Source organism: Thalassophryne amazonica, chromosome 8 (genome assembly GCF_902500255.1).
Source record: "Thalassophryne amazonica chromosome 8, fThaAma1.1, whole genome shotgun sequence".
NCBI lineage: Eukaryota > Metazoa > Chordata > Actinopteri > Batrachoidiformes > Batrachoididae > Thalassophryne > Thalassophryne amazonica.
In genome coordinates this window covers 41,614,309-41,632,494 of record NC_047110.1, presented here as the reverse complement: position 1 = coordinate 41,632,494, position 18,186 = coordinate 41,614,309, and the positions used below count along the sequence as shown (strand labels likewise).

General features: G+C 40.1%; 1 protein-coding gene across 5 annotated transcripts in view; it reads left to right on the top strand.

Moving 5' to 3' along the window:
• srpk2 (SRSF protein kinase 2) overlaps positions 1–18,186 on the top strand; it is a 261,158-nt gene that overhangs the window by 63,742 nt on the left and 179,230 nt on the right. Inside the window, exon 1 of one of the 5 annotated variants that reach the window (XM_034176050.1) lies at positions 3,593–4,192. The exons of the other annotated variants lie outside the window; for them this stretch is intronic. Within the exon in view, the coding sequence (XP_034031941.1) occupies positions 4,155–4,192 (38 nt within the window). The 5' untranslated portion in view covers positions 3,593–4,154. Of the gene's footprint in view, positions 1–3,592; positions 4,193–18,186 lie in introns of those variants that run through there. 5 annotated transcript variants of the gene reach the window in all.

The window sequence follows — 18,186 nt, the reverse complement described above, 5'->3', positions numbered from 1 at the left end:
TATTTTTGGTTTCAAATCTGGGCAAGTGCAGTCCCAGAAAATTCCGAATGTGACAAACAAGAAACAGGTGTTGTAAACAAGTCAATGCTGCTAAAAATACAAACTTGCAGAAACAAAGATACTATTCTGACATGGTTTTGTGCATAAGGCTGACATGGTTTGCACACAGGATTGGCATAGCATGTTTCAAGTACACACATATATGTCAGATATTCTGTCCCCCCTGGTTGAAAAGGTGGGGGGGACATGTCCCCCCTATCCCCCACCAAATTTCGCCCATGCAGACAACTAATGATTTATAAAGGAAAATCATGAAAATTATCGTGGGTGCCCAAACTTTTGCATACAACTATACACACACACTCACACAACAGAGAGAGAGAGAGAGAGAGCCCACTGCCTCAGAAACCTTTTTTTGTTTGTTGTATTTGGTTTAGTGTTTGCTGCTCCCAGTCAGCAACAGCCACTTTGACCAGATCCACTGCACTTCTGTTTGTATTTCGAAGTGTGTGCATAGTTTAGGTAACTGTCCAGCCATCCGTAGTTATTGCGACTATTTGTTTTGGAGTACTTAATTATTTGGCTATGCGTTCTTACAGTACATGACAGAACTACGTTACTGAAGACATTTTTGAAGTAATATGCCTGTGATGGCCAAAAGCACTGGTGTCTTTTACAGTAAAAGTTGTAAGTGTGTGTGTTGTGGCCGTCATCTGTCCCTGACATCGGTGTGTGAATGTGTTTGTGTGAATGGGTGAATGTGAGGCATAATTGTAAAGCGCTTTGAGTGCCTGATGCAGATGGAAAAACACTATATAAATGCAGTCCATTTACCATGTCTGTTGGCTTGCTGCCAGGACGAGTTTAGGTAGCGTTTATTTACCTTAAATTCAGATCAGTCATTTTTCAGCCTCATCATGAAAACTTTCTTTTTATTATTATTATTATTATTATTATTATTATTTTTTTTTTTTAATGAGGAAAAACATAATCCCAATCATTACAGCAGAATTACTGCTGTCTACTGCAGCAGACAGTAGATGGCAACTCAAGTCATAGTCATTTTTCGATATTAACAACTTGGGCAATAATTTATTTCATTGAAAGATATGACAGCGTTTTTATGTGTTCTGCACATTATATTACAACAGGAAGCCGTGGCTCTGATAGTTGTACAAAAATTAACTTTTTGTGAGGTTATAGATAAATTCCTCTCTCTAACATTGTACAACTTATAAATGTTTACATGATTATAACCACTTGACTATCTGTAATCTGTAGTCCATCTCTTGCTATCTGTGTTTTCTCATTGTTAAAAATAAAACTTGAGCATTGTGCTCATAGAGCGCAAACCTCTGCCAACACTACTTTCCAATTACACAAATTTTTACCTTGGAAAATTTTTTCAAGGTCAAAGTCCTGTTAGAAGTGTTTTTTCATAAGCTAAAATATGCTACAAAAATATAGATCAAAAGGGCTTTTCAATGTTAAAATCAAATATCTAAATCTACAATATGGATCAGATGCAGATTATACTTTCTCTATTCATTGACAGTGCAAGTTTGCACCTCATTGTCAGAAGTGAGAGTGATTGAGGCACTTTTGATTGAGATATAGTGAAAAATGTACACCAAATGGGCTTTTCAATATTAAATTCAAACGTCCAAAAAGTCCGGATCAGAGTCGGATCAATCTTTGTCAGGTGATTGGAGCATATTTAAATTGGATATAATGTAAAATATCCATTAAATGGGGTTTTTGATGTTAAATTTAAATGGCCTCAAAATTTGTAATCCGGATCAGATCCAGATCAAACTGTGTCAGTCCTGTGTCAGGATACCATCCTACATAATTTGATCTTTTTTTGACGGAGATATGATTTTTTTTAAAATTCGTTTAATGTTAAAGGATAGGGATTTTTTTCCAATTTTCCAAGCTTTTTTCTGACCTTAACCTTTAACCTATGACCTTGAAAATGGAATCCATTCTTGCCTATCACAGGATATGAATCCTAACAGTATATGAAAAATTGTGGGTTCCAGGCTGTTCACAAACAAACAAAGAAATAGCGGTGAAAACATCCATTTTGTCCTTTTTGCTGTGACAGGTGGTAAAACGTGAAACTTTAGAAGTTTTGATGGTATGTGCTGTTACACTGTTGCCGTGCTCACAGGCAGCACTGATCCAATTTGCATCATCCTATCATTGAAACCAAAGACGCTTTGGGTTTACAGTCTGCCGCATTCAGCGAACATGAATGCAGCATTGTTGTCTATCGAGATGCCTTCATTTTCACACCAGTAGCTGCATTGTTTCAGAAACTGCCTGTGAATGCTCTCCAAATTTGGTAGTTGCACCCGTTCAATCTGATTGCAGTTGTCACTGCGCTTATCTTTGCGTTTGTGTCCACATATAATAAGAACTAGTCTTAAATGCTTTTGGATGTCAGTTGAATGATCTTTTAATTTGCATTCACATATTGCCCCTGCCCAACGTTTATACAGTGCATCCAGAAAGTATTCACTTTTCCCACATTTTCTTTATGTTACAGCTTTATTCAAAAATGGATGAAATTCATTTTTTGTCTTCAAAATTCTACACACAATACCCCATAATGACAATGTGAAAAAGTTCTTTTTTTTAATTTTTGCGTATTTATAAAAAATAAAAAATGTACATAAGTATTCACAGCCTTTCCCATGAAGGTCAAAATTTAGCTCAAGTGAGCTCACCTGAGCTCAGAGATAGGTGCACCAAGCTTGTGGCATCATATTCAGGAAAACTTGAGGCTAACATTGCTGCTAAAAAAGGCATCAACAAAGTACATATTAAGCAAAGGGTGTGAATACTTATGTACACATGATTTCTTAGTTTTTTATTTTTAATAAATTTGTAAAAATTAAAAAAAAAACTTTTCATGTCATTATGGGGGTGTTGTGAGTGATTTTGAGGCAAAATAATGAATTTACTCCATTTTGGAATTAGGCTGTAACATAACATTGTGGAAACGTGAAGTGCTGTGAATATTTTCTGGATGCACTGTACACAGGGACACAGAGAGTACAGGGGCACAGGCACGCATATGTATACATGCACACCCACCCGCTAATATTGAGGTCAGACTGTGAGAGAGTGACCTCACCATCATGGCACACCCTCCAGCTGTTGCTCTCTGAGCTGCTCACTCATGTAGCAGCAGACCCATCTGCACAGAGAGATGGCAAGAAAAGGGAGAGAATGGATATCGAGGCTGAAGGGGGGGGGACACACAAATGACAGAGGCATAAATGGGGTATGCAGAAAAGGAGGAGGATGCCATGTAGAGAGAAGGGAGGAGAGTAAAAAGGCAGATCTGTGCAACGCTGCCCTGAGATACAGGATGTCGTAATAAGGCAGTTGGGGGTGAGAGACCGAAAGAGAGGAGGACAGAGAGAGAAAGAGAGAGGAGTTAACTCATTCGGAGAGGAAACTGACGGGGAGGAGAGCGCGCCGCACGCAGAAATTATTTGGTTTCCGTTTACTGTGACGAGCCGACACCCCTCTGCCTGCACAGATTGGAATGCTCCGGCTTGCTCTGGGCTCTGTTGTGCAGAGCTGCAGAAGGCCTGGTGGAGCCAGCGAGACACAGTCACAGAGACAGAGAGAGGTGGACTGACTGGATCCAGTGTGAAAGCTTGTGTTTCATCACCCAGTGTCCTCAGAGAGGAAGAAGATAAAGGGAAGACGAAAAAAAGGACTTTGACTGAAACCACGGCAAGACAGAGCGAGACAGACAGAGAGACAAGGTGAAGGAGGAGACTGAAGGAAGGAAGGAAGGGAGGGAGGAAGGAGACTGAAGCATGTGGACGGTGTCCTGACTGTTCTCTGTGACAGCTTTCACACGCAGCCAGCTTGTGCACTGCTGCCTTTTTTCCCCCCTCACCCTTTATGGATCCCTATTCTCCATCCTTTCTTCTCCTCTGAGCTAGAGGACGTGCAAAAGGAGGAAGAAGAAGAGGTAGGAGGAGGAGAAGGAGGAGGGGAGGCAGTCACCCTCACTTCTCCCTTACTCAGACATAGTGATAGGGGGAGTAAAATAACAGGTTTTCTGTTCTTACGTTCCTTCGCCGTCTCCTCTGGTCCCTCGGCCAGCGAGCGGCCAACAGGCACCGCTCATGTCCGTGAACTCAGAGAAATCCTCGTCCCCTGAAAGGTAACACATCCTGCTTTTGCTTTCTCCTCACCACTCTCTGTCATATCATCCCTATATGCCAGCCTGCGTGCCCTCCTTTCTGTCTCATAGTGATTTGGTGCCCCCCCCCCCAAATCCACTGCGTTTGTGTTCTATTGGTCCTTCTGTGCATCCTAAGCCCAGTTTTTGTCTTCATCTGTTGTCTGGGATCCCGCAATATTATATGCTGCAGTTGATTCTTATGTGGTTCCATGACACTTTTGACAACATAATTTCACTTAGACAGTCGAACAAACACACAGTGCATTTTTATAGAAATGCAAAACCGATCTTCACAGCAAGAGTGCCAACACAGATCAACGCTAACTCATCCAGCAGCAGCAAGGCAAGACAACAGCTGGCCATGTGACACACCTCAGTGCATGGCATCACTAAACAGTGGCACCCCCTGAACACCACTCAACTTCAGCAGATCACATGAAATGCACGAAGAGCAAAGTCACTTCTCACGTTGCAGACTGCAGCTAATTTAACATACAGTCACATCTGATCACCTGCATAGAAGCACAAACATGCATGTTTCATTTCAAATTGCAGAATGTTTTACGGTGCTTATTTACAGGATTGAGGTAAGCCATGATGCTCCGGCAGTTCAGGATTCATCCATTTTAGTGTCTGAATGCAAATAGCATTTTAATGATTTGCTTGTGTTTCTGCTGAATCAGATCATCTTACACAGATTTGTAAGATGGGTTTTTGAGTTTTGCTTGGTTGAACCTAAAAGGAACAATTTGGTAAATTTAGTTTGTTGTGAAGTACGACACGTTTTTGCTCCAACTTTTTTGGGGGGTGGGGGGGTGGTGATGTGATGGTGTAGCAGTGAAAACTGTTTTCTCGCAGCAAAAAAACTTGAACCTTTTTTTATATGGGTTCTGAATGGATTCACCACTGGATGACACTTTAGTCCCGCGCCAGTCTCCACCATCAGTGGGGTGAATCCTTTTACAGTAGCTTGGATGCTACCAACATCAGGAGGAGATTTGTACACAAGTTTCACAGGTGCATGCCAGAAAATTTAAATATCATGAAAAAGTTAATATTTTTTAGTCAGGTATTTCAGAGAGTAAAAATTTTACATATTCTAGTTTCAATACATATAAACTAAAATGTGTCCGTCATTTTTTTTTTATTTAAATTTGATCATTACAACCTACAGCTCCAAAAAATAGAAAATGCATATCTCACAATATTTGAATATTTCAGCAGATCAGTTAAAAAAAAGGATTTATAATACAGAAATGTATTATTAAACTCCAGGTTGCTTTGAGAGTAGCCTTCAGGTTGTCTGGATTGTTGGATCTGGTATCTGTAATCTTCCTCTTGAGAATATCCCATCGAGGGATTGTCTATGGGGACAATCAAGTGCAGTAAGACCAGGGTCAGCAAAGCAGTTACTGATAGTTTTGGCACTGTAGGCAGGTGCTAAGTCCTGAAAAAGGAAATCAGCATATCCATAAGGCTTGTCAGCAGATGGAAGCATGAGGTGCTCTAAAACCTCCTGGTAGATGGCTGGATTGACGTTGGACATGATAAAACACAGTGGACCAACACCAACAGGTGACATGGTGTCAAATCATCACCTAGTGTGGAAACTTCACACTGAACTTCAAGCAGCTTGGATTCTGTGCCTCTCCACTCCTTCTCCAGACTCTTGGACCTTTATGTCCAACTGAAATTCTAATTTTTGCTTTCATCTGAAAGAGGACTTTGGACTACTGAGCAAGGGTCCAGTTCTTTTTCTCCTTAGCCAGGGTAAAATGTTTCTACCATTGTCTCAGGTTCAGGAATGGCTTGGCACCACGAATGCAACACATGTTTCCCATTTCCTGGACATGTCTGTGCATCTTGGCTCTTGATGCACTGATCCAGCCTCAGTCCACTCCTTCTGAAGCTACCCAAATTCTGGAATCGGCTTTGGTTGACAACCTTCTCAAGGCATCCCTGTTGCTTGTACATCTTTTCCGACCACATTTTTCCCCTCCAGTCAGCATTCCATGACTATGCTTTGATCCACAACTCGGTGAACAGCCAGAGCTTTCAGCAGTGACCTTCTGTAGCTTAACCTCCCTGTGGACAGTGTCCGCGATTGTCCTCTGGACAACTGTCAAGCCAGCAGTCTTCCCCCATGATTGTGGTTGTGTGTACTGAACCAAGTCTGAGAGATTCATGGTATTCATACTGCATAAATAGTGGCTTGAAATAAAATATTCTAATATTTTGACATAGAGTACACTGTGTTGCCTGTGTTGAAATATGAATGGCAGTAAAAGTTGCACCTGCAAATACAAGGTTACGTACACCTTGGTTAAAAAAAAAGTCAGTTAATTTTTCCTCAATTGCATGTTATATTTTATCAAACAAAATGTGTAAAGTTATGGAAAGAAATAATGCTTACAAGATAGATTTACAGTTTTTCTCCATGATGTCATATATTCAGTGAGTGAGCAGTTATATACACCAAGAGGAATACCTCTTTAAAGGGCATATCTCACTCCAATCAGCATTCTTTTAAATAAATATACTCCAGATTATGAGTCATTATTTCCAACTCTTTTAATTGTGCGAGTCCTGATGTAGGTGATAAAACTAAAATTAGCCATACAGCATTTGAAAAATGCACAGATTCAGCGCTATTTTTAGCCATAAAAGTAACATAACCTAAGGTGCTGAGTATTACCTGCCTGAAGGTCACTATACCTGTGTTCACGTCATGACGTACTCCAGTACACACAGTCAATCTGAGCTCCTTTTTGTCTCCAAGTGTAATATGGTTTTAATACGGCTTTAATTTGGTTTTCACATCAAATTCTTGTATTTTGAGGTCAACAAACAACCCCAATTCCAATGAAGTTGGGACGTTGTGTAAAATGTAAATAAAAACAGCATTACAATGATTTGTAAATCCTCTTCAATGTATTTTCAACTGAATACACCACAAAGACAAGATATTTAATGTTCAAACTGATAGATGTTTTGTTTTTGTGCAAATATTTGCTCATTTTGAAATTGATGCCTGCAACACATTTCATTGTATTCTGTTTTTATTTACATTTTACACAACATCCCAACTTCATTGGAATTGGGGTTGTATTCCATCTCCAACTCTTTGTAATCCGCAGTGTACTCAGGAAAACAACATACAACATTGCATGTGTCTCAATAAGACAGAATAATAATGATTGCATACCATGAAAGTGGTGTTTCTGATTTTACTTCTGCTGTGTTCACACACAGCCATGTAGAATTATTGTTCCAAAGGAAAACAACGTTCCTCAGTCAGCTTTCTCCAGACTTGTCACTGACACTGGGGCACCGATAGTGCTGAGCTTAGCCATCGGTTTAGCTCAACTTAGCCAATAACTCAAAGGGCTGGGAGCTGATTCACATCGTGGTTGTCCTGTTAAAAGCAGTCACTTGTCGTTGCCTTTCTGTCGGACTCCATGATTACAGAAGCAGCTTCCTCAGTGAGACTGGCCAGTGTTCTGCATGTAGCAGCTTAGCTTAGTGTAGCACAAGGTGATGCTGCACCACAAACCACGACCAATTCCACGCTTTCGGTAGAGGAATTTCCTCCTGGCCACACGAAAGTAAAGAATGAAATCTGTGTGTCGATCCATTTTTTGAAGACCATTCTCACGCTATGCTGGACTTCACTTGTGCTATTTGTACAAGACGCACTATAAAAAAAAAAATCCTCGCACTTCCCTCCTCAAAATATTATCTTTGGAAAATCTGTCCACCTACTAAGAAACACTAGCCATTTTAGTGCATCCTCATAAAGCACAGATTTATCCATTTTGACATATTCACTGTCAAAGTCTACAAAAAAACACAGATTTCACACTGTAAAAAAAATTCAATTTTTACCCATTTATTTAAGTAGAACGTCTCACCAAAGTTAATATTCCTCACAGCTTGAGGTGTCTATGCGTTTATCAGCAGCAGGTGAAATCTTACTAATTTCCCCATGTTTATGACTTCATTTCACTGGGCATATGGCACCAAAAAATGAAATGCATCAATATTTTCATAATTCTTGATTTATTTAGACTAGTCAGCTCATTTGACATTTTATTTTCTAGTGATATGCACTTTAAATAACATGGAAGATTTAAAAATGAATGGAATTACTTTTCAAAGCTTCTGAATGACAAATTGTAATAATTAGGGAGAGCATTTGGCTTTACATAAGGGCTTTCCCGTAGTGCCTTTTGTGTATTTATGAGCTGTGGGAAAAATAATAATAATAATAATAAAAAAATAATAATTAAGCCAATATATCCCAGTGGACAGTTTTGTGTGGTTCCTTCTTAGGAGAACATCAAGAAACCATTCATGACACCAAAAGCAAAATTACAGTCAATTATTCAGAAATAGGAGAGTAGAACTATACAGACTTCACTTCATTAAAGAAAGAGGCACTTATTAATTTCCAGGATTGAACATTTGTTCCAATGGTCCAACAAAATGCCAAGATCACAACTAGTGAACTGATGGAGTTGGAGGTATCTGATAGAAACGTGACATCATCCACTTTGGAGGGGGCACTCTTATTATCATCATGATCCAAAAGACTGCTGATGAAGTCATTAATCAAAACTACAATTAAAAAAGAAAAGCAAAAAGTTCAGCTAATGTCCTGGTGATCAACTGTAAACATCTGTGTGGCTTATTTAGGTAAATTCTGTGTTAATACCTTCCTCCTTGAACAACAGTCATTCAGGTCACAGTGGTGAAACATTTAAATATCACTTTTCTGGCTTCAGGACCTTCATCTGTCCCATAGTTGTGGTCCTGACATCATCATAGGACAGAATATAGTTAATTCATGGGTGTTAATTTGGCCTTCTTCCTCAATGATATCTTATATTTTTGTATAACAGATTGTACAGTTGCTTGTAGGACCATGAATCTTTTTGAGAAGGCTCCTCAGGAGGAACCTCACTTGTGAAGATCCAAAACTGCACAAAAAGCCTTGGTTTAGTTAAGATTTTTGTCACTGTTCAATGGCCCTTAAGGCCCTTAAATACAGCCAAGGGTTCATCAATTAACCTTAAATTCTGCCGATTACTCATTCAGAAGCTTTTACAAGCAGTTCCATAAACGTCTGAAATGTTTTTGAATCTTCTATGCTGTTTAAAGAGGCGTTCATTTTGTATATCAATAACCCACTGAAATTTATAGTAAATGAAACATGAAATAAATCTATCCAGTATGTTTATTAAATAACTTAAAACAGAAATAAAGTAGACATTCCAACAAACTTAACACACATGCGTTGTGATAAAATAGAATTTCTGCAGTCGGTAAAATTGAGTTTGAAGGTTTTTAAACACGTGCATGTACACATGCATCTGTAACCATATGATATCCATCCAACTTCTTCCCGCATGGATGGGACTCATAAGCATTCATATTTAATCGGAGCAAGCCCACGTTTCTCTTTTAGCAAAAATGCAGAGAGTTCATCTCGCCAGGTGCTGCAGGCTGAGGAACAGGCAGACTGGATGACTCAGGTAGCCACTGATGTTGTGCCAAATATGATCAGGCTGAGGTGCTGCCATCCCCACAAGCGTACGCCAGACCTCAGACTGGCACACTCAACTGGAGCGCAGTGGGCATAGAGTGGCAGAAATAAATACACGCTAAAAATATGAGCCATTACATGGGCAGTTAGGCACAGAGGAGAGGTGTTACACTGGCATTTTCAGATGGAAATAAAAGGAAATTTAATGTGGAGTAGTCGGCGTGAATACACTTGGACTATCATGTAAGCGTGAACACAAGTGGAAAACTCATTCTTGTGTGCAGTTTGGAAGTCAACAACCAGTCATAGAACAGGATTCCTGATATCACACATGCATAGATATCCAGCACATGCTGGTGTATGGTGATGGGTATGGGCATCCCAAGAATTTCAGTAGCTCCACCATAGCACCACCAGCAAATTGATATTTTAGTTGATAGCTTCTCTTATTCTGCAATTGATCCAATCTTACAATGCCCCCATACCACATTGTTTATGTACTGCTTATGGATCGACTAAGTGAGACTGCATGACTTACATAAGAGGTCAGGTCTGGGAGCAGTGTCACCACATTCACCACACCTGTGGTGGGCACAGTTCCGTTAATTCACTAACCACTAATTATTGAAGCTAATGTTTTCATTAGCGGATTAGTTTTTCAGGTAACTTTGAAAACTAACGGCGGAACAATTAGCTTCCTATGAGCTATGAGAGAGAAAGGAAGAGAGAGGGGGGGGAAAAAAAAGAGATAATTTCTCTTCACACCATACAGACTCACCGGCATATCACCCAAGTCATGCACAGGCAGACAGTTTTGACTTATGGTTGAAATTTTAAAGAAACTAATTCTGGACAAGTTATTGAGATTAACGTCATGTTTGTCGTTTTATAAAGTGAAAATATCAGCTATATCTTTTAGTTTTAAAGTAATGCATTAATTTTGAAGGTTTTAGTATTTAGGCACACCTGCTGCAGTGCATTATGGGTAAATGCTGTTTGTACTGTCATGAACATTGCCATATACCAAGGGCCGCACATTCGCTAAAAGTGCTGAATCCACTTAACAAACAGAATTTAGAGTTTTCAAATTGCCTTTTCTTTTACAAATGTAAAAAAATGACATATTTACAAATACAGATTTGTTTGTAAAACCCACCACACGTTTCAGTAAACTAATGTCAGGAAACTAATTTGGTGTGAAGAGAAATTGTCTTTATTTTCTCCACCCTCTTCCTTTTGCTGTTCTCTTTCCTTTCTCTCTGATCACCAGGTTTCTTTTGCTGAAGGAAGGCTGAGCTGACACAGAAGCGCTGGCTCATTGTTGTGTCAGTAGCTGCTAGTATACTGAAGTCAATCCAGTTGTTAAGTGTGACGTAACGCATCATGTGATTTTCAACTTCTGGCTCCAAACAAAAAAGGTGCGCTGTCAGTAACATTGAAAACTGCACTGAGACGATCTGATCAGGCTGCACTTACACCGTTGCACACGGTCAACAGCATTAACATTGCAACATAAAACTTTGTATATTGTGTCTAAAACTCTCCTGGATATATTAACTGGGTTTTTAGACGTTACTGCATTTGTTTTATGTAAAAATGTCGGACGCTCAGGTTGTTTCTCCATTATTTTCAATGGGAGTTGCTGCGAGCTTGCGATCGCTTCCTGTTCATGTTGTTCGGGGAGAAAGTTAAGTTTGCACTTTAACATCCTGTTTATTGTAATAAATAATTTTTACCTCCGCCAAGGAGGTTATGTTTTCGGTCGCGTTTGTTTGTTTGTCTGTCTGTCTGTTTGTTTGTTTGTCAGCAGGATAACTCGTTTTGAATGGATTTTGATGACATTTTGTGGAGTGGTTGGAAATGACATGAGGAACAAGTGATTAAATTTTAGTGGTGATCCGGATCCAGGAATTTTTTAAAGGATTCTTCACCATTGCGGGATAGGGGGAATTTTGACATTCTAGTTTCTAACTCCACAAAAACAAGGCAGAAAGGCTTGAAAAAAATTAGGGTGTAACATAGTCAAATGTTCTATCAAACAACAAAGTTTGGTGATGATCGGATCCGGATTCTGGATCTGGTGATCCAAAATATGCAAAAATATAGGGAAAATAGAAAATGTCAGTGTGAGGTGACAAATGAAGCTAGAGATGCACAACTAACACCAAATTGTAGCTGAATCTGTACTGATTCAGTAAGGTGTCATCAGATTTGATGTAGCTTCAAATGTTAATGGAGCTAGATCCAGAAGAAAACCGCCATTACCGAAAAATCGTTTTTATACAATAACTTTTGAACCAATAAAGACATAAAAGTGATTCCAAGTTCTAGTGGTATGTTTTCATGGTCAAGGATGTCAAATATAAAGGAAGGAAAAGTGTATGTATCATAGTTTTGGTTGTAATACTGAATTGTTGAATAGATCACTGTGCCAAGGAGGGAATCTCTTTAGGGTCAGTGACCCTATGGCCTTGTTTAATAAAGTGTTTCATAAATGTTAAAAAATTCATATATTTGCAGTTTAGTTCAATAATAAATTGAATTTTGTCTCTTATTTGTTTTTGTCTATAAGCACATGCAATATCAATATCAGTGCTCAGATGACAGTAGCTTCTGGGAAAGGTGCAAGTTGCAATAAACTGCGATGCCAAGCGCTAAGGATACATGCTATCCAGTTACAGCAGATGAAACTTTTTTTTACCACTGAGCAAACATTACTGTTAGACTTTTTTAGGTTCAATTATTCCACGGCGTGTAGATGTTATGGCGTCAGTGACCACATGGCCTTGGCAGAGGTTTGCACTCTCTGAGTGCTTCTAGTTTATTAACAGACATGTATATTTTACCTGTGCATAATAAAATATGTAAAGTAAAAGAAAAAAAAAGTTTTATTAAGTGTTCTGACCATAGAACCAGATGAATGCGGTTAACGGAGGTGGAGGCGGAGAAGGGAGAGACGGAGGTTTGCGCACAATGTAAACAAAAACTAAAGTTAAACTATAAATCCTTAAAAGGATCAAACAGACGTAACTTTAATTATAAACTTGGAGGTCTTTGGACCCGGAAACAGATTTATCACGTGATGTTACATCAGAGCTTAACAACCAGATAATGACAGTTAGCAGTTTAGCTTTTATCTGTAACTTCCGCTAAATTTTTTAGGGGTTTATCGATTTAGCATTATAAAAGTTAACTTTTCAGTTAGCAGATTAACTGTTATCGAAGCTAACTTTTTGGTTAGCTGTGCCCACCACTGCACCACACCATGGAACTGCTCAGGGTTCTGGATGGCAGCCACTCATAGACATCTTCTCTAGTGTAGCCATATATCTGCTGCATCCAGGTGAACTGTAGCCATCCCCTCGGTCTTCTCCAGTGGCTGGGGTCCTCACCTATGTGCTGGATCATGCCCAGAGAAATGTGCCACATGGCCAAAATGTCATAGTCCCTCAATACACAAGTGATGTTCCTCATTTGAGTCTATATATATATATACGAGGTCTGTTAGAAAACTATCCGACCTTTTTATTGTTTTAAAAACTATATGGATTTGAATCATGTGCGCTTGCATCAGCCAAGCTTGAACCTTCGTGCGCATGCGTGAGTTTTTTCACGCCTGTCGGTTGCGTCATTCGCCTGTGGGCAGGCTTTGAGTGAGATATGGTCCACCCCCCTCGTCGGATTTTCATTGTCAGGAAAATGGCTGAGCGATTGGAGCAGCGCTGAATCAAATTTTTCCAAAAACTGTGAGAGACAGCCAGCTGGAAACCATTCGGAAGATTCAGATGGCTTTCGGTGGCTTTTCAGTCGAGTGAGTATCCGAGACACAACTTGTCCTGTGAGACTTCTAACACGGACGTGCTTTTTGTTGTACGCCATTGCGGCTCCGTCCCGATGCGCGAATTCCTCCGCACGTCTTTCATTACAAAATCTCCTGTAACAGTGGAATGTGCCGCAAAAGTGCTGATGTCCACCTCTTCCACAAATTCTCTGGTAGTCAGACGACGTCCCGGATCAACACAGCGTTCACTTTGGAAATGATCTGGTCGTTTCAGCCTGTCGATAGCCGCTCGGAGCGCGGCGCGCCCTCCGCCGCTGTGGGCCGTCTTTAATCCGGTTGTAATGGTCCTTAATTTGTGTGACGCCCAGAGTATCCTCACCGAAAGCCGTCTGAATCTTCCGAATGGTTTCCACCTGGCTGTCTCTCACAGTTTCTGGAAAAATTTGATTCAGCGCTGCTCCAATCGCTCAGCCATTTCCCTGACAATGAAAATCTGACGAGGGGGGTGGACCGGTGCTCACTCAAAGCCTGCCCACAGGCGAATGACGCAACCGACAAGCATGAAAAAAACTCACGCATGCGCACGAAGGTTCAAGCTTGGCTGATGCAAGCACACATGATTCAAATCCATACAGTTTAAAAAAAAAAAATAAAAAGGTCAGATAGTTTTCTAACAGACCTCGTGTATATATACGAGGGCTGTCCGTAAAGTATAGGTCCTTTTTATTTTTTTCAAAAACTATATGGATTTCATTCATATGTTTTTACGTCAGACATGCTTGAACCCTCGTGCGCATGCGTGAGTTTTTCCACGCCTGTCGGTGACGTAATTCGCCTGTGAGCACTCCTTGTGGGAGGAGTCGTCCAGCCCCTCGTCGGAATTCCTTTGTCTGAGAAGTTGCTGAGAGACTGGCGCTTTGTTTGATCAAAATTTTTTCTAAACCTGTGAGACACATCGAAGTGGACATGGCTCGAAAAATTAAGCTGGTTTTCAGTGAAAATTTTAACAGCTGATGAGAGATTTTGAGGTGATTCTGTCGCTTTAAGGACTTTTCACGGTGCGAGACGTCGCGCAGCGCTCTCAGGCAGCGTCATCAGCCTGTTTCAAGCTTAAAACCTCCACATTTCAGGCTCTATTAATCCAGGACGTCGTGAGAGAACAGAGACGTTTCAGAAGAAGTCGGTTTCAGCATTTTATCCGGATATTCCACTGTTAAAGGAGATTTTTTTAATGAAAGACGTGCGGACGGGTCCGTGCGGACGGGTCCGCGCGTCGGGACGCAGCCGACGCGGCGCGGCGGCACAGGAAAAACACCTCCGTGTTGATAACCATTTGTTAAAATCCAGTTGGCTTTTGATGGCTTTCAGTGGAGTGAGTATATGAGAAATTGTTTATCAGCTGGAGATGTTCCAACTTGTCCTTAAGGCTTCCAGCAGAGGTGTTTTTCCTGTGATGGAGCGTCCCACAAGGAGTGCTCACAGGTGAATGACATCACCGACAGGCGTGGAAAAACTCACGCATGCGCACGAGGGTTCAAGCATGTCTGACGTAAAAACATATGAATGAAATCCATATAGTTTTTGAAAAAAATAAAAAGGACCTATACTTTACGGACAGACCTCGTATATATGTGTGTGCGTGTGTGTCTATCTGTCTATTGTTTGCATTATTGTTCCCTCATTGTAATTAAGAGGAATTCAGCTCCATCTGCTTGTTTTCTTCATCTGAGTTTGGTCGAGACAACTTCATAGTCACATTGCTATTATGATTCCAGAGGATTTATTGCACAATTAATTCATCAGTGCCTAATAGTGCTGTGTCAAGTCTGTGATGAACAGTACGTTTGAATTCTGCAAGCAGAAGATAATATGACAGGATTCTGCAGCTTTGTGATTGTTACATGGACAGCTGGTTTGCGTTTTTGACTGTGCAGATACCAAAAACAAAAATTCATGTTTCTATAAAAAGACTTGCATGATTGTACTCATTCATCTATATAAATCGGCCACTGTGATGAAGGTTAAATATAACTAAGAATATGTTGAAAATATCAAGCACAGCTTTGTGAAACACTGCTGATGTGAGCTTTGGTCGCCTAAAAATGGTAATTTTCAGATAAAGCTCAATGTACAGCGTACACTGGAGCACACATTTGCTTAATTTAAGAAGTTTTATGTTTGTATTTGAGTGTTTGATAGAAAGCATGTTTTGGCTCTGTAACATTTGATGCATCATCACCACACTGTCCACTGAAATATGTGCAGTGAAATATGTTTGTTAACAAGGACGCAATAGATTGGCTGGATGAACAAGTGTATTTAGGACAAAAAGAAGAGGCTTGAGCTGTTCTTTGACTTCGCACTTAAAATCATGCCTCTTTACCTTGGCATTTTCCTTGAAGGTGGTCATGTGGTACATTTTAGTTCACCAGGAGCCTCATTTATAAAACTGTAGAATTATGGGCCTTTGACACTGAAAGCGTCAGACGCGTCAGAAGCGTCAGAAATCGGTCTAAAAAGCATTATTTTCAATGAGACACGTTGCTCATGGTTTTTGTCCATGCACATCCTTGGGTACACAGTAAAATCACCAGTGTTAAATTAACACTGTCAGTGTGGTCCTACTCCTGCCAGAGTGGGGCCATATGTTCACTGTCAGTGTTAATGTAACACGGGTAATTTTACTGTGTACCACTGGAATTACTATGTGCCAAAAGAGGGGTTACTTAGGGGGACTAAGATGAACAGCATCACATGTTGGGAGCATCTGCTGTAACATTTTGGTCACGTGATTCATCCGATGGGTGCTTGAGTGCTTTGGACCAATGGGAGAAGTCCAAAGGGATTCCCACATTTCACCTGGCTGCAGCAATTGTGCGATAGACTGGCGATCTGTCCAGGGTGTACCCCGCTTCTCGTCTAATGACTGCTGGGATAGGCTCCAGCTCCCCTTGACCATTAATTGGAGTAAGCAGTATAGAAAATAAATGAATGAATGCTGTAGATTTAAAGGTTGTCCTGCAGTAATTTTCGACTCCAGTGTCAGGGTAATATTTTTGTTTGTGTTTGCATTTGAGGTTGTCCCTTTCAGCAATGGCAAAGATAGATGAAAAGACTAGTTTTGACAACCTCACTGCTTAAAGCTTCTTTCTGACAGATTTCAAGATGCTGTTTTTAAACTTGTAACTGATGCTGATGGGCTGAGGGCTGTGTCCTCTGAAAACACTTCAAGGATTAAACAAAGGTTGAATAAGTGAACAGTCAGCGAGGGATCAAGAGTGTGCTGGTTTTTTTTTTTTACAAAGCTAATTTACAGCACATACTGTGAGGATGAGGTCATAAGGAAAGACCGGTGTCGCAGACTGATTGGTCCGCCCCTAAAAATCGGTCCGCCTTTTGCATCTGCGCATGCGTCATTTCGGACCACAGCAGCACGTCTGAGAGGGAGTCTCTTCACCCAAAGCAATCAAATGTATTCATGGGATTATTAACCATCAGATGATAAAGGTAAAACCTCTTAAATCATCCTAAAGTCAGTTTTAAACAGAAACGACGTGCAGTGAACGCATCAGCGAGCAGCTCGTTTAGCCGCAGCGCTCTGATTGCTTCCGCCGCCTTTTATGATGAAATAATGCTGAATTTATGTGGAAATGATTGTTGTACGAAAGCTTCAGATATCTGTCGCTGAGATAGATGATGACTGGAGTGCAGTTTGAAACAGAAATGAGGTGATAATCCGTGAATCACGTCATCAGGGGGACCAATTTTTTGGGGGACCGATCAGTCGGCGACACCAGTTTATGTTGCTAGAAGGTAAAGCGCTCTGTTTTTTATGTGTTGTGTGTTTATACGCAGATAGTTTTTAGGCGCTACACATTTTGAGCAGCTTTGTGGTAATTTCATTAAAGGTTTCAAGTAGTGGTCATGTAAGAAACATAATTATTCCATTAAAACTGGGTTTCTTTCCAGATGTACCTCCTGGTAGATAACAATACAAAGACAGTTGCCCAATTTCAATTATGAAATTATTGCAAAATCCTGATTAAGTACAGTCCTTTTTCTGATCTATTTATTTATTACAAACTGAAGGAGACAGTAAAAAAAAAAAAATCTTTAAAGGTGTAATGTTGTTCACACATCTTGCTCATTTATTTTATTTTTTTTTATTTTAAAAAATAGACCCTGAGATAAACTGGCAGCATGTCCAAGATGTACCACACCTATTTCCCAGTGTCTGCTGGGTTAGGCTCCAGCATTTCCATGACCCTTAACTGTAATAAGTAGGTTTAGACAATGGATGGATGGATTTAGATAGATTAGATGAAATATTTAGACTTTTCAAATTTACTGTAATAAGTTAAAATGTCTCTGTAAAGATAGCATGACCTATATTTTTTAAAGCTTGTGATTTATTTTACCTTTGCCAAACAACACAGAAGGATGGAGGTTATGTTAGGATAAAGTTTTTTTTAATCTCCACAGTCACTTCCTTCACCTTTCATGGGAAAATCTCTGACTTTTCAGACAGGTAAACACCCTAAAGGTCCTCCGAGATTTTCTCATGAAGGGTGAGGGGAGTGACTGTTGAGATGTTTTTAAAACTCTTTAAAAATGCTCCAGACCTTATGCAAGTGGTGAGCATGTAGA